This window comes from Octopus sinensis, linkage group LG7 (genome assembly GCF_006345805.1).
Source record: "Octopus sinensis linkage group LG7, ASM634580v1, whole genome shotgun sequence".
NCBI lineage: Eukaryota > Metazoa > Mollusca > Cephalopoda > Octopoda > Octopodidae > Octopus > Octopus sinensis.
Window position 1 is genome coordinate 105,922,600 of NC_043003.1, and position 16,679 is coordinate 105,939,278.

General features: G+C 39.2%; 1 protein-coding gene across 2 annotated transcripts in view; it reads right to left on the reverse strand.

Moving 5' to 3' along the window:
* Positions 1–16,679, reverse strand: part of LOC115214317 (cobalt uptake protein COT1-like) — a 35,684-nt gene that overhangs the window by 4,585 nt on the left and 14,420 nt on the right. For both annotated transcript variants that reach the window (XM_029783491.2, XM_029783492.2), the window contains exons 2-6: positions 13,243–13,557; positions 10,402–10,762; positions 8,718–8,915; positions 3,724–3,806; positions 388–567 (exon numbers count right to left, since the gene is read on the reverse strand). In XM_029783491.2, coding sequence (XP_029639351.1) covers positions 388–567; positions 3,724–3,806; positions 8,718–8,915; positions 10,402–10,762; positions 13,243–13,416 — 996 coding nt within the window. In that variant the 5' untranslated portion in view covers positions 13,417–13,557. The remainder of the gene's footprint in view (positions 1–387; positions 568–3,723; positions 3,807–8,717; positions 8,916–10,401; positions 10,763–13,242; positions 13,558–16,679) is intronic.

Sequence of the window (16,679 nt, forward strand, 5' to 3'; positions counted from 1 at the left end):
TCCCCCATGACCAAACTTGTTTTTCATAGAAGACTAGAAACTAACAACCTCTCTCGTATGTCGATGATACACACACACGCGCATATGCACACACACACACACACACACACACACACACACACACACACACACACACATACATACACACACACTATACACAATGCGTTTCTTTCAGTTTCCGTCTACCAGATCCACTGACAAGGCTTTGGTTGACCCAGGGCCATAGTTGAAGACATTTACCAAGATGCCACGCATTCGGATTGAACCTAAGAATACTTAGTTGGGAAGCAACTGCAATTCCCGGAATCTACATTTGTATTTAGTATAGAGAACGATTTCTTGATGTAGTTTTTTTCTCAGCATATTGTTAAAGAAAGATCAACTTACAAGAGAAATTTCTGGTTGGATGGAAATGTGTTGTATCCCTGCTTTCTTCATTAATTGTTTGATTTGATGAAAAGAGTTGAGGAAATGAGAAGACGTGACAACATAATGCAGCGTGATAACAACTGTATTGTCTGTCAGGTGCCACATATGAAGTTCATGGACGTTGAGAACACCGGGAACCTGGGATAAAAATACAATTCGCTTGATTAATAAAGTAAACGGTAGGATTACAGGAAGTTTGAATGAACTGCGTGCATTGTCTTTCCATTATATTTTATAGTTCGTTGAGGCGGCGAGCTGGCAGAAACGTTAGCACGCCGGGCGAAATGCGTGGCCGTATTTCGTCTGCCGCTACGTTCTGAGTTCAAATTCCACCCCGTTTGTCTGTCCTTGTTTGTTCCCTCTGTGTTTAGCCCCTTGTGGGTAGAAGAGAAATACGTATTTCGTCTGCAGCTACGTTCTGAGTTCAAATTCCGCCGAGGTCGACTTTGCCTTTCATCCTTTCGGGGTCGATAAAATAAGAACCAATTGAATGTAATCGATTTGTCCTCTACACCCGAAATTGCTGGCCTTGTCCCCAAATTTGAAACCGATATTTACAGCAACATTGCTTATAGGACTCAGGGGGTTGGATATTTTTGAAACTATTTTTTTGTTAAAAAACTGTGTCGTATAGGCCATCAGATGCTATAGAATTATAGCGTTAGTTATGCGCGTTAATGCCTTTTACTGGCCGCATTCTTGTTGCTAATAAACCATTTTGATGGCCATTGGCTCAGATATGTTAACATTAACTCAGTTTTTAGATAACTAGCAGTATTGCCCGGCGTTGCTTTAGAACTGGAATTTTTGAAAAGAAAAAAAATTTGCATTATAGGTGGATAGATAGACAGACGGACAGACAGACATACAGAAAAATAGATAGATAGATAGATAGATAGATAGATCTTTTTAAGCGAACATTTTTCTGGTTGAAATACACAGAAAAATGGCGACACAGCAGACAAAAAATCGTAAAAAATAGGGATTTTCATAGAAAAAAAGCACCTTTTTGATGTAAATAATTTTTGGTGTTAACATGGTCCGATTTGAATTTTTTCTTCTATGGAAGGAAGAGCAAGCCTTCTTCTATCATACTCTCAATTTTGGTCAACTTGCACTGCAGGGTCTCGGAGGAGATAGTGTTAGTTGAAGGCTACCAAACCTGCCATACACAGACAACTTCAGCTTTATATATAGAGAGATTTTATATTCTTGCTTTTGTTTTGTGATTCTGATGGCGGGGGTGGGGGTGTTGGTTGTCGTAAGACTGTGTCAGCTGAAGTGGTGCCGTGTTGCATTGCTTGCAGCGGTGCCAAATTAGTTGAAATATCATAGTGTTGGTTGTAGTGGAACAGAGAGATAAGGCAGGAGAACAATGTCTGCAGTGTGGCAGAGGTGAGACTTTGGCTGGGAAGGAGAGTTTCTGCATCAGTGTAGCTGTTGTTGTTTGTGTAGTGGTATGATGGGTAACGCGGCTGGTTGTGTAATGGCTGTAGTGATGGTGTGTTGGTGACTGTGGCGTCACGGTGTGTCGATATTGGTCACTACAGAGTTCGTGTCTTTGGAGACCGGGTATAAACCATGATATTAGTGATTGTCATAGCAGTTCATCATCATCATCATCGTCGTCGTCGTTGTCACCACCACCACTACCACCACCATGCTGGTAAGGGTTGGACGGTTTTTCAGGCAGGTAAAGCCAGGAGCCGTATCAGGTTTTTCCACTGCTGCAGGGTTTTAGAAGCGAGAAGAACGAGGGGCAAAAAAGAGGAAATATGACGATTCAGTGGACACAACCATAGGAAACGTCGGCCTTTCAAGATGTCAAGTTGTCCTCGTCGAGGAGGCATGAGTAGATACTTTGAGAGTGGACTCTGCAACAAGGACCCAAGTGTCCAGTGGTGATGACGGTGGGGAAGGATTAAACCGGGAAATGGGAACGAGGCGAATGAGTCACTTCACAGGAACATAACTATTTCTTTATTACCCACAAGGGGCTAAACACAGAGGGGACAAACAAGGACAGGCATAGGTATTAAGTCGATTACATCGACCCCAGTGCGTAACTGGTACTTAATTTATCGACCCCGAAAGGATGAAAGGCAAAGTCGACCTCGGCGGAATTTGAACTCACAACGTAACGCAGACGAAATACCGCGAAGCATTTCGCCCGACGTGCTAACGATTCTGCCAGCACGCCGCCTTCACAGGAACATAACGTTTTACATCTCGCACCTGGGAGGTCGTCGTATTACTTAAAAAGAAAAGGGTTCTTATATCGAAGGAGAGGACTTGAATAGAGATAGGAAGAAAAATAAGTGAGGTGGAGGATATTATGCCTTACCAAGAGCTTTATCAATGATTCAAAAGAATGATTTTTTTCTTAAATTAAAAAAAACCCTTGTAAAACCCTGTAATATTGTTGTTGGGAATATTAAAAAATTGTTTCAAGTTTTGACACAGATTCAGCAGTTTTGAGGTGAGGGACCCCATCGATTACATCGATCTCAGTACTTGACTGGTAGTTTTTATCGACCCCAAAAGGATGAAAGAAAAAGTTGGCTCCGGCGGCATTTGAACTCAGAACGCTAAAACGGACGAAATACCTATTTCTTTGCTACCCACAAGGGGCTAAACACAGAGGGGACAAACAAGGATAGACAAACGGATTACGTCGATTATATCGACCCTAGTGCATAACTGGTACTTAATTTATCGACCCCGAAAGAATGAAAGGCAAAGTCGACCTCGGCGGAATTTGAACTCAGAACGTTGCGCCGGGTGAAATACCTATTTCTTTACTACCCACAAGGGGCTAAATACAGAGGGGACAAACAAGGACAGACAAACGGATTTGTATCGAGCCCAGTGCATAACTGGTACTTAATTTATCGACCCCGAAAGAATGAAAGGCAAAGTCGACCTCGGCGGAATTTGAACTCAGAACATTGCGACGGACGAAATACCTGGATTAAGTCGATTATATCGACCCCAGTGCGTAACTGGTACTTATTTAATCGATCCCGAAAGGATGAAAGGCAAAGTCGACCTCGGCGGAATTTGAACTCACGACGTAACGACAGGCGAAATACCGCAAAGCATTTCGCCCGGCGTGCAAACGTTTCTGCCAGCTCACCACTTTGGAATATTCTGGTATCGAAACGTCATTAACTCTTGTTACTCTGTAATTCATCTCAGCCAGAATATGTAATACATTTTACGATCGATTACACAATCCATTTAAAAAAAATAATAATCATAATTAACAGTTATAATTAATAACTTTTGTCTCACTATTTTCTTGATTTGTTCCATGAAGTCTTCAGCTCGAATATCATTTGGAAGAGTTTGGAGCATGATGTGTGATGTTCTGTAAACTGCAAAAGACCAAAGTATGAGAAAGTTATAGGCGCAGGAGTGGGTGTGTGGTAAGTAGCTTGGGCAAGTGTCTTCTACTATAGCCTCGGGCCGACCAAAGCCTTGTGAGTGGATTTGGTAGACGGAAAACTGAAAGAAGCCCGTCGTATATATGTATATATATATATATATATATTATATATATATAATATATGCGTGTGTGTGTTTGTCCCTCGAACATTGCTTGACAACCGATGCTGGTGTGTTTATGTCCCCGTCACTTAGCGGTTCGGCAAAAGAGACCGATAGAATAAGTACTGGGCGTACAAAGAATAAGTCCCGGGGTCGAGTTGCTCGATTAAAGGTGGTGCTCCAGCATGGCCGCAGTCATATGACTGAAACAAGTAAACGAGAGAAAAGAGAGAGAAAGAGAGGTTTTAAAGCAAAATGAAATTATGCAATCGTAAAATACGATTCTCTGTGTTAAGGATGGTCAGTGTTACATTGAGACATAAGAGAAGTTATCAAGAAGAAGAGAGCGAACACATATATTTGACCGTAAATGAAGAAATCAGTGAATTGGGTTGATCAGTGGTGTCTCCTTCACCATACAGACCGGGTCTGTCACCCTCCAGCTTCCAGCTGTTCGGTTCAACCATCCTAAATCTCTGTTAGGCATTATATGTCTAACATGTTTAATATTTCATTTAATTCATTTCCACATCATCACAAAACGTCGCTTCGCTATCGAGGAGATGACTAACGGATTCGATGAGAATGCTATCAGCGATAATCTGGCATCCTGTCCAGGGAAGCGAATTATTTCTAACTCGCTTTGCGCCTGAACTCCATAACCATGTAGCACAGTTCATACGAGCCACTAAAATATCCTCTATGTAGCTGCTTGAAATAGCAGCCAGCTTTCTCTCAAGTTACACACTATCGAACGAAGCAGTCGTACATAAAATATAAGATGTGATAGTCATGGATTTGATCGTGGTTCCGTACGATTCAGAGCTGACTCGGGATAAACAACACCGCTTTATGCACCCCACTCTCTGGTTTGGAGAGGTTTACGTTAGTTTTGTATTATGTGAAAGTAGGTCGTAGTTTGCTATAAAATGACCAGTTAGATAAACACCTGCATTAAACAACTGCCTTTTCACACAAATACTTTTTTTCATATAAATACAAATTTCTCTCACATCCCGTGAAAGATTTTATTATTCGGAAGTCGTAGCTTTCAGGCAATTACTATTTTATAGCGAGAACCTTACCGAGTTTCGAACCACAGCACTCAGGTTCCCCCGCTCCACACCTTGGCCTACTATATTCGTTTTAAATTTTGCTACAAGGCTACTGATCTTGGAAGAAGGGGTAAATCGATTACATCGACCCCAGTGCTCAACTGGTATTTATTTTATCGACTCCAACATGATGAAAGGCAAAGTCGACCCCAAGACGGACGAAATGTCGCTAAGCTTTTTGCCCGGCGTGCTAAAGATTCTAAAGGTTCGCCGCCTTAACCGTGAATTGCAAAGCCAGTTGTGAAAACTAATTGTGTCGCCCCCCAAAATGCATTAACTCCTACGCTAATATGGCTCCGCTAATCGGATCGGGGTATAACCAAGTAAGCGGAAATATTTTCGCCAAAATCGTCTGCTCGGATCTTCTAGAGAAACTCCAATGGATTATGAAAACTGGCGAATTGAACCCCCAAGCAGAACCATCTAGAATTGCTATGTTCTGTCTGATGGTCTTACCCTTTGGTGTGGAGGTGCAATGGCCCAGTGGTTAGGGCAGCGGACTCGCGGTCATAGGATCGCGGTTTCGATTCCCAGACCGGGCGTTGTGAGTGTTTATTGAGCGAAAACACCTAAAGCTCCACGAGGCTCCGGCAGGGGATGGTGGTGATCCCTGCTGTACTCTTTCACCACAACTTTCTCTCACTCTTACTTCCTGTTTCTGTTGTACCTGTATTTCAAGGGGCCGGCCTTGTCACTCTCTGTGTCACGCTGAATATCCCCGAGAACTACGTTAAGGGTACACGTGTCTGTGGAGTGCTCAGCCACTTACACGTTAATTTCACGAGCAGGCTGTTCCGTTGATTCGGATCAACCGGAACCCTCGTCGTCGTAACCGACGGAGTGCTTCCTCCTCCCCTTACCCTTCGGTACGTTTCTTCACAGAATTATGTACCTCAAGGGTATATATGTTCTCATTTTTTCTACTTGTTTTGCATTGAACTACTTCAGATGCGACTCGAAGCTATGTTAGTCAGCATGTTGATAAAGCGTTCGAATAATTTCCGCTTAATTTGTTGTGGTAAGAAGCTTGCTTCTCAACTACATGGTTCTGGGTTCAGTTCCACTGCGTGGCTGACCAAAGCCTTGTCAGTGCATTGGCAACAGAAACTGAAACAAGCCAGTCGTGTGTGTGGTGTGTGTGTGTATGTATTATAAATATATATCTATATATATATATATATATATATATATATTATATATATATATATATATAACATATATATAATATATATATATATTATATAATAACATATATTTATTATATATATATATAATATATATATATCTATATATATATATATATTATATATATAATATATAACCTTTGATAGGTTTCGGCCAGTATAGGCCCAGGCCATGTCTGACTTAATTGTACCACCTGGTGAAGTCCTTTAGTCATATATGGGGTACCATCGCCCACTTTAACAAAGAGTTATTATTGTTGGAGACATATCCGGGTGTAGGAGGTTGGTCCGAGAGTTTTTGAAGAAATTTGTCCAGTGAACATTTGAATTTTACGGGATCCGTTTCCGTTTTGACGTATTTTGGTATGGTATTAAAGAGAGCTGGACCGGTTGAGGAAACGTAATTGTGACGTAATGTTGCTATATGTACCGAGTTCGATTTTTGTAGTGGACGTATAGCACGGGGGGGGGGGCAAGTCTTGGATGGATCTTAAAATTGATGCCAACATCACTTGTGCAATATTGATGGAATATTTTCCACATCACACAAATGATGTAGCGCTCCTGGCAGCGTTGGAGAAAGTAAAGATTGAGTTTTTCTAGTCGACCCCAATAATCAATGCCTCTCATGCCGTCTATCTTGTCATTGATCTCTGGAGTACTTCTACTTTCATAATGAGTTGCTTCGTATGGGGGGGGGGGGACCCCAGTGAGCAACAATACTCAAGGTGGGCTTGGGCAAAAGTAGAGAAGGATAATGGTGTAGGCATTTCTAGACCGCAAAGTTCTCAGAATCCAGGAGTACATCTTGAGGGCCAAGTCAACCTTGCTATTTACGTGGAAACTCCAGCTTAGATTGTTATCAACAATTACTCCAAGATCTCTGGTGTTGTTGGGTGACACTAGGGAGTCGCCCGAGGGAAGAGCATATATAGTATATATATATATATATATATATAATATATATATATATATATATATATATATATATATATATATACACATACATACATACATACATACTACATACATACATACATACATACATACATACATATATATATATATATTGTAGGACCCCTCGTTTGGCCTTGCCTGCCTGAGACTCGAAACCGAATGCACTCGCTTGTTGCTTGTCAAACAAGTGTGTGATCTTTTGTGTTTACATCTCCACACTTGACTTCCTTGGACTTTGCTGGTCACAGAAAGGTCAGTCCTTTGGTTAGAATTTGACCTACATCCTAGCATAGTCTATATAACAGAGACCATTTCCTTTCTCGCCCTCTTTAGTGTCAGTCATGACCAGGAGCAACACTTCTCTTCGCCCTTCAGTCGTCATACGAAGAGTAGTTCGGCCGAAATCAAGACTGGACGATGTCACCTTTATCCTTTCTTCCTCTCTTGTCAGCATTATAACAATAATAACAATTCAAAGTAAATAACTCCGAAAAGGGCTTTTCTGCATTCCTAGAGAATATTACCCTCAGCGGCGTTAGTGATGGTATATTCGTGAATAAGTCACTAACCGAAATAAGTGGATCTGTTGTTTAGGAAAATACTATTTACTTGTTTAATGATTGTACTGGATAAATAGCGAAAATAACTCTTTCAGTTCAAATACTAAGAAATAAGCATACTCAATTTGATTTATACCAAATGATTTAGGAAAATGAATGGGTTATTTCCTCTGGCTGTTAAAATCTGGGCGATTGGGTTATTTCCATTGATTGTTAAAATGAAATATATTAGAAATATATAAGGATCCCTTCCAGGGGCTCATTCATCGATTTTTTTTCAACAAGATGAGTATGCCACGAGGTTTCCACACACGAGTTCTACTCACGTGTCAAGTTAGCTAACAATGTAGGAGGAGTTAGCTAAAAACTCTACAAACACACCCACAGACAGAATTTCCCACATATGTAGTTTATTATATATATATATATATATTATATCTATATATATGTATAAGGGTGAAAAGGAACACACGGTTGATATATGAAAAAAACAAGTCAAAATAGAAAAATGCTAAAATAATTTTATAGTGAACATTTCAGTACCGGTTTCGGTCATTTTGAGCCTTTTCCACTGTAACGATTAATAATTAAATTTAGAAAAAAATAGAAGAAAAGTTTTTTTAAAGGAATATTTCTATAGTAGTGTTCAGATATAGTGGCATTCTGCCTTTTCTGATTCCTTGTTTGCACAAACAGTTTGAGTGTAACGCTCTTAATAACCTTAACTGCAGAACAAAATGGGAAATATTCTCCAAGTCTTAAACATAAAACAACATTATGAAAATCTGTAAATTTATGCATCAGAATAGAGTTGGGAAAATTGAAGATGCGTGGAATTTCTACGGGTTTTGTTGATATATTCTAACTAGAATATCATACTTTCTGATAAGTAATGGTAACAAAGCAGAAATTTCTTTACTTACGTAATGGCAAATTGGTGATAATGATCAAAGAAATAATACAGATTGTAATCAAAGGATCAGCGTAGTGGCACCAGTGACCTTCTCCGAAAATACTGAGAAGTCCGCTCAAGATTAATCCAAAAGATGATAAATTATTCCCGATCACGTGAACGCAAAGCAGATATAGATCAACGTGACCTTGCTTTGTTTGAACCTGGTCTGGAATTCAAAAGAGAAAACATAAGAGAGAAGAAACAAAACAAACTCAATAGCAACGCCCCCCCCCCCCACAAAAAAACCCCCAACGACAAGGGAATCAACCATCCGTCATTTCCATTGCTCACTATTCCTGATAGAACCGCCTTCTTCTTTGCTCTAGCTTTAGGTCTCCTAACGGTTGGTTCGGCTTGAAGAATTCTTTTTGTGATCCTTTCCTGCGAGTTTTAATTACATTCCCGTTGTATCGGATCAGATGTCTATTGAACCCAATCCTCCAGTTCAGGTCTGATAGAACAGAACTACGATTAAATGCAATCAAGCCGTGACCACCCACTCGTTTTTCTAAACATAGAGTATCTTGATTTAATATGTCCTTCCCATTTTATGACGGAATGATTTGAAAACAGATTGGCTGCTATTACAAGCAGATCGAACGACAACAAAGAGGCCCGGACGTTGGCTTGTCCTAGCTGTTTGTATTAGTGGTTTGGTAATGAGGAACAATGATGATCACAATCTTCGTTGGCCATCCGCGACTGAAGGACAGGTGTTCAATACGACTAGGTTCAATTTGATCAAGAGTTTATCTCAGAATTCGTAGCATGTATTTGAGACTAGAGAATATCCAGAAAAAAAGAGCATTATCCCCCCCCCCATAAGTGGAAATGTTATATTGCTGCCAAGAGAGTAAGGAAGACAAGTTTCGGACAAATCTCTTCGTTGTCACTGCTGTATTGCTTCATCAAAGTCCGTAACTTTGCGAGTTCATAAAACACTCGTCATGACCCCATCACCCCCCGCCGCACAATAGTACATCGCACCTGTTTATGGCAACAAAACAACTCACCACTGACAAAATACAAACCACCAATTAGGTCGACAATACGATCAATGATAGTGCAGCGATAATTCTAAACCGAAGAGCAAAGCAGCCGGTCAGACACCACGATCAAACCACAATAGTTTCACGTGATCGGTCTGTTAAGTAACCAATCAGCCTGAAGCCATCGCATGATTCAGTCTTATAGAATTTTCTTCTTGTGCTCTATAAAAATGTGGTTTTTGGCGGTAATTGCAGAATGTCGAGGCAGTTGCACATTCTCATCACCACCTCCACTCGTTTAAGGCAGGTAGCAGACAGGAATTGCGTCACCACGAATATACCGCAATTATTTTCCAGTCGTAAAGGGCCAACAACAGATTGCTGTATCAGTAAGCTTATCGTAGACTCCCAGTGTGTAATTGCTGTTGTTATTTGTAAAAGACTAAAACAGTTAAAACTCTACGTGCAATAATGAAACCTTCCGTTTATTGTTAGAGGGTGTTGTTCAGTTATTTCTTTACGAAGCTCAAGAAATACATTCTCATTCAGCATCTCGGCCAGTTATCATCTCAGACCAGACGACAACAAATCACACGGACACAGCTCACGACAATAGTAAAAAAATTATCAGTATCTATTTATACATTGTTAACGTTTACTTACATGCGATAAGTTTTTCTTCCGACAGCTTTACCTCTTGAGAATGTTTGCTGGTACAAGACAAACTGTTATAGCCACAATCCTTGTCGTCTTCATAACATTTCAGTTTCTTGTCCTTTCGTCTCTGCTTGTTCAGAGCCACAATAAGCATCATCAAACAAAGAAGGTTGACACTAAGTCCAACACCTCCCATAATAACAATTATAGATGGTTGCTTCAACTCTGCTGTTGTGATTAGACGCTTCGCTGTGTGACTGATGATGGATATTGACAGAGCTAAAATGAACGTGGAATTAGCAAAGCCACCAAGAACATAGCTACGTCCATAACCGTAGGTGTTTTTTTCATTTCTATTTCGAGCTATCTATTGAATATGAAAATACAAAAAAAGATATCAAGTTATAACATATACAGTTTTTGGTAGCATATAAGTCACACTTTCCAAAAATACGTCCCAAACAATAAGTCGGTCTCCCTGGGTCCTGTATGTAAAGTTGGGTCTCCCAAAAGCTTTAATGCACTTCAAACTTTTTTCCTAGACATGTGCTACTGGAATTGCAGTATTTCTAATATTCCTGTGTCTTTTAATGCCGTTACATACGGTACATTCCTTCACAATGTCTTTAACTCGATTTCTTCGACTTCAGAAATAAAGTGTCTTTTACACATTAATTGAAGGCTTGTAGACATTTTACTTCCTCATTTGAAGAAAATTATAAGCAAGGAGTTGGGATATATTAAAACCAAAAGAAAAAAATAAAGTTTGTGTCGTAGGGAGTTTTCTTATATTGAGAAGTAAAGTCCCTAGGTACAGCCAGTGGGACTATTTCGGTATTGGCTCAGTATTATAACCGAATATAAATTATCGATTGTCGACACGACACTCTTTCAAAGAGAAATTGTATTAGTAATATTGAATTAATAGATCACTTAATTTGTACTAAATTTACTGTTTCATTTATATGAAGATACTCAGCCAGTAACCAGATTTCAGAATTTTGAAGTGAAGATGCAACACAGCGACCTTTTATCTACAGCTGCACCATTTCTAGCTTCCATGTTGCTTTTAGTGTCGTGAGATCCAAGTCTTTTGACTAATCAATCTCATGAAAAAAAAAAAAACAAAAAAAAAAACGGAAATAATTTTGGACCCAGGCGTAATTAACTTTCCGAAAGAGGTTTAACAGCATAATGAAATCCCTTACGGATTCCAGCTGTGGAACTTTGATCGCTATATTGTAGAATTTATTCAGAATGGAAGAGAGCTAAGATTGTTTTTAAGATTTCGAAATTTTGTGTTAACATTTATGGATAACTAGCAGTATCGCCCGGCGTTGCTCGGGTTTGTAAGGGAAATAACTTTATAAGCATTTTTAGAGAGTTACTTCCCTTATAGATGCCAATTCGGGCTTTCTTAGCCATTTCTGTTTTGGTGTCTTCAAGCCATGAAGTCGTTGTTCTAAAAGAACGCTGGTCTCCTTGACAACGCTTTACGACGTTGATTTCCTTACACTCCCTTCCCCACAGCTTCACGAGGGAGGGAAGAAGGGGGAGAAGCAAACACAGGTGCAGGTGTTTGAGCGTGGACGCCAACTCCGCCGCCATCGACACACGAAAAATTATGCATTAAAATGGAATAAAAAATGATGTTAAATTATTTTTAAAATCGTAGACTCATCGTAGACGCGCGCTAATACTCGATATGAATCACTACTACGGACTCGATATGAATCACGACTATAAGATACCCGAATTTGGTTAAACTGCACCGCAAAATGTGGGAGTAGTTAGGAATCTAAATCGAAGGGGACAGACACTCACACAACTACAGTTTTATATATATAGATTTTTATGCTATAAAATTTGACAACTTTTGAGGTTAACGAGAATAAATAGTGACCTGATAAGTATTGGTTATGCCTCAACAGATTTTACAGATATAGACAAGCTAACTACGTATATAAATTCATTACACAATATAATAAATATAGAAGATGTTCCTGTCTATATCATCTTCCATATTTCCATGCGCTTTCATTCGATCGGTCTGATTCTCAATTGTCTTTCTCAGTGAAATGCAAATGTGTAACGAATAAAATATGAGCGACGTTTGATGTCGTTCCAACATTCTTTTCTACTCTAGACACAAGGCTCGAAATTTTTGAGGAGGGTGGGGCAGTCGATTAGATCGACCCCCATACGTAACTGGTACTTATTTAATCGACCCCGAAAGGATGAAAGGCAAAGTCGATCTCGGCGGAATTTGAACTCAGAACGTAAAGACAGACGAAATACCTATTTCTTTACTACCCACAAGGGGCAAAACACAGAGAGGACAAACAAGGACAGACAAACGGATTAAATCGATTATATCGACCCCAGTGCGTAACTGGTACTAAATTTATAGAGGGCGGCGAGCTGGCAGAAACGTAAGAGCACCGGCGAAATGCTTCGCGGTATTTCGGCTGCCGTTACGTTGTGAGTTCAAATTCCGCCGAGGTCGACTTTGTCTTTCATCCTTTCGGGGTCGATAAATTAAGTACCAGTTACGCACTGGAGTCGATGTAATCGACTTAATACCTATGTCTGTCCTTGTTTGTCCCCTCTATGTTTAGCCCCTTGTGGGTAATAAAGAAATATGTACTAAATTTATCGACCCCGAAAGGATGAAAGGCAAAGTCGACCCATGCGGAATTTGAACTCAGAACGTAACGGCAGACGAAATACGGCTACGCATTTCGCCCGGCGTGCTAACGTTTCTGCCAGCTTGACGCCTTGACCCGTACATACATTGAATAAGCGATGGGAACGACAGCAGAATATTAAGAATGCCAAATTACTTACACTCATGACAATGATGCAAACCAGCAACGAGGCTCCATCAGAAAGAACTCGGTAGGAATCGATTTCCAAAGCTAAAGAATTTGTCAAAACGCTGAAGTATTTCTCCACAATAAAATAAATGAAATGAAGGGTTGATATGAAAATAATCGAATATTGGTCACGTTTAAACGACATTGCTGACCGCTGTGTGCAGGAAGTCTTTACAGATAGAATCTCAATCGATATAGCGATAATTCTATTAGTTCAGAGAAGAAGTAAATAAAGGATCGATCCCCATGGGTGGTATCTTGTTGCTTTACACATGGAGAAGGAATTCTGAAATAAATAAAATCAAATAATTATAAATATAATGAATCTTTTAGGAAGCAAATATACTTCGATTATAAATATATTATAGAACAATAATTCAAATATGAATTTGAAGCAGCGCTAGAGTTGCAAACATTATCGAACACACAAACACAACGAACGGGATTAACTTGCTCGCCGGTAGGTGGCGCTTTAGATAAGTGGGGATGAATCCCTCAAAGCACCTGTCTCACCTGTTTGTGATTTTCAGGTGTTTTAACACCCGGCGCTATAACAGAGTCATCCCCACCGCGCGCTAAATTGCAAAACACATACATCGAATGTATGTGTTCGATAAGGTTTGTATCAATAATTATATAAAATATGTAATAGAACAATAATTATAGAAATAATTTGTTTCCTTCTTATTCAAGAATTTCGAAACTTCATTAAATTAAAAGATTATTTATAGACGCTCACTTTGCAACAATATGGTTTTGAGTTCGATCCCACCGTACAACATCTCCAGCAAGTGTCTTATACTACAGCCCCGGACCGACCAATATCTTGCGAGTGAATTTGGTTGACGGAAACTGTATGGAAGCCCGTCATATATGTATGAGTGTGTGTGTGTTTGTGTGTTTTTGTATTTGTCCCTTCTCCCCCTCTCTACTGCTAGACCGTCGGTACTGGTTTATTTACGTCCCGGTAACTTTGCACTTCGGCAAGAAGAGAACGATATGTTAAGTAACAAACTTCAAAAAAGAAAAAAAAAAAAACAGAGAAAAATAAAAATGCTTCAGCCATGTCCGTCCCAAGTCTTGTTTTATAAGAGTCCTTTTCGGCGATTTTGCTGCTATTTCTAATGACTTGAGAAAGATTTCGTTGTGTGCCTATAAAAAATCTGATTTTCCATTTAGCTATCACGGAGTTTCCAGAGTTATAGAACGCTTTCGGCCACAAGGAGACGGAATAAAACTGGTGGAACTTGATTAGTTTAGCTAGTTTGAAGTAGTTGGGTTCAGAAATTAGCGATAATTGTGCAGCAGGATTATGTAAAGTGGACAGAACTAATTAATCTGTAGAGGACGAAGAAAAAGAAGCTAGATAATATCTATGGTTATGTTGCTTTTTGTTCCAACTGAGATCAGACAAGAGTGCAGGTGACCGAGTCAAGTTTTGCTGTTCGTACAAAGGCGGGGTGGTGGTGGTAATGAATCGTGTCGACATAGTTGATACTCAAATGATGAATGCACTCCATCTCACTGTAAATAAGTACTGCATGATATAGCTTGGCTTCCCCAAGTTAGACACAAAGTGGGAGTCTCTTGTGGTGCAACTTATTACCCTCACCCCACCAGCGCTCCAAATTATAATACTTGCAAAATAAGGGAACTTAAACAACTAATGGGAGCTGGTGGCGCCCAGTTGGATTAAAATAAGATAAAAATCCCCTGTGGTTGAGTAGGGAAGTTCTTAATCCCATAGGTGACATGTTGATAAAATGGATGATCAAGATCTGTGTTCCAAAACACAGGTAAGTCAAAGGTATGTTTTTCCGCTTGTAGAAGAGAACCTGGCATTGCAAACCAACAAAACACTCGTCAATTTTCCATTGCTACCACTCCTTACACCAGTTGATTGTTCCTCCCACTGAGATTCTTGTTAGTCACCAGGACACTCATCGCTGAGCACCCTGCAAACAAATTCATCGACCATTTTGGTTTAAAATGTCTCAAGTACTAACTATATATATATATATATATATATATATATATAAAGCAATAAAGATTCAAGTTAATTTAAATGAATTTACTTGAATATGGTACCTAACTTAGATGCACCAAAAAAAACTATACTGTTTTTAACAATACAGTAATGTGGGGTGATTATAAGCGAGAAAGAAGCAACAAGAATGGATAGGTTTTTAGTACAATCGTTTCATACAAGGACAGGCTTTATTAAATGTTGCAAAAATTACAGCATAAAACGTGTCCCGTACTCATCAGCTAAAATACTGTGAGTTCTCTAGACATCCTAGTGGTTGAGGCTATACTCATGAAGTAATGTAGATAATTAAGTAACATAAACAGATTTCCAAAGTTCATTAAGTTCTTTAAGAGGATGTACAGTCTTATCACAGTCTTATCCTTTATTTTCTCTCTTTTCTTCCTTCTCTCCTTCCCTTTTCTGTTCTTGGCATCTCTAGAAAGCCCTTCAGCCTTTAAAGTTAAATAGCTACAGCCTCTTGTAAATAGCAGTAATGTGATTAATGTGGCAAATACCTAATCATATAACAAGAATTGATACCTACCTCATTGTGTTCAACCATTGATAAATTTATCGCCTGTGAATATGAAATTCCCCTTCATTTCTCTGGAAATTTACATCTACACCATTGGAAATTGTGCATCTATACAAAGGATTAATTCACCCTCTCTGTAATGCTAATAAGCAGGAATTGAGACCCACCTCGTTGTGATTAACAATGGATAAATTTGTCGTCTGTGAGTATGTAATCCCTCCTCATATCTCTGGAAATTCATATGTGCACTATGGATTAGGTCACCTTCTCTGTGATGCTATTATAACTTTTTTAAAATTCTGTGATAAGACTGTACATCATCTTTAAAGAACTTTAATGAACTTTGGAATCTGTTATTTTTACTTAATTATCTACATCACTTCATGAGTATAGCCTCAACCACTAGGATGTCTAGAGAACTCACATGTATTTTAGCTGATGAGTACGGGACACGTTTATATGCTGTAATTTTTGCAACATTTAATAAAGCCTGTCCTTGTATGAAACGATTGTACTAAAAACCTATCCATTCTTGTGCTTCTTTCTCGCGTATATATATATATATATATATATATATATATATATATTATATATAGTAGAGGTAGGTACGTACATATATGTTTATATATATGCATATGTTTTATTTATTAATATATTATATGACGAAACGCATGCATCCCTTTTTAAGTAAGATTGTTCTTGATATTAACTTTGATGCGCACTCTTAACCTTTCTGTCCCATCCCTTTCTCAGCCTTCATTCTTTGATTTCCTTTTCCTCTACTTAACTTGTCTGTCCCTCTCTCTCATACTTCACTCTCTCTCTCTCCCCCTCTTTCATTCTT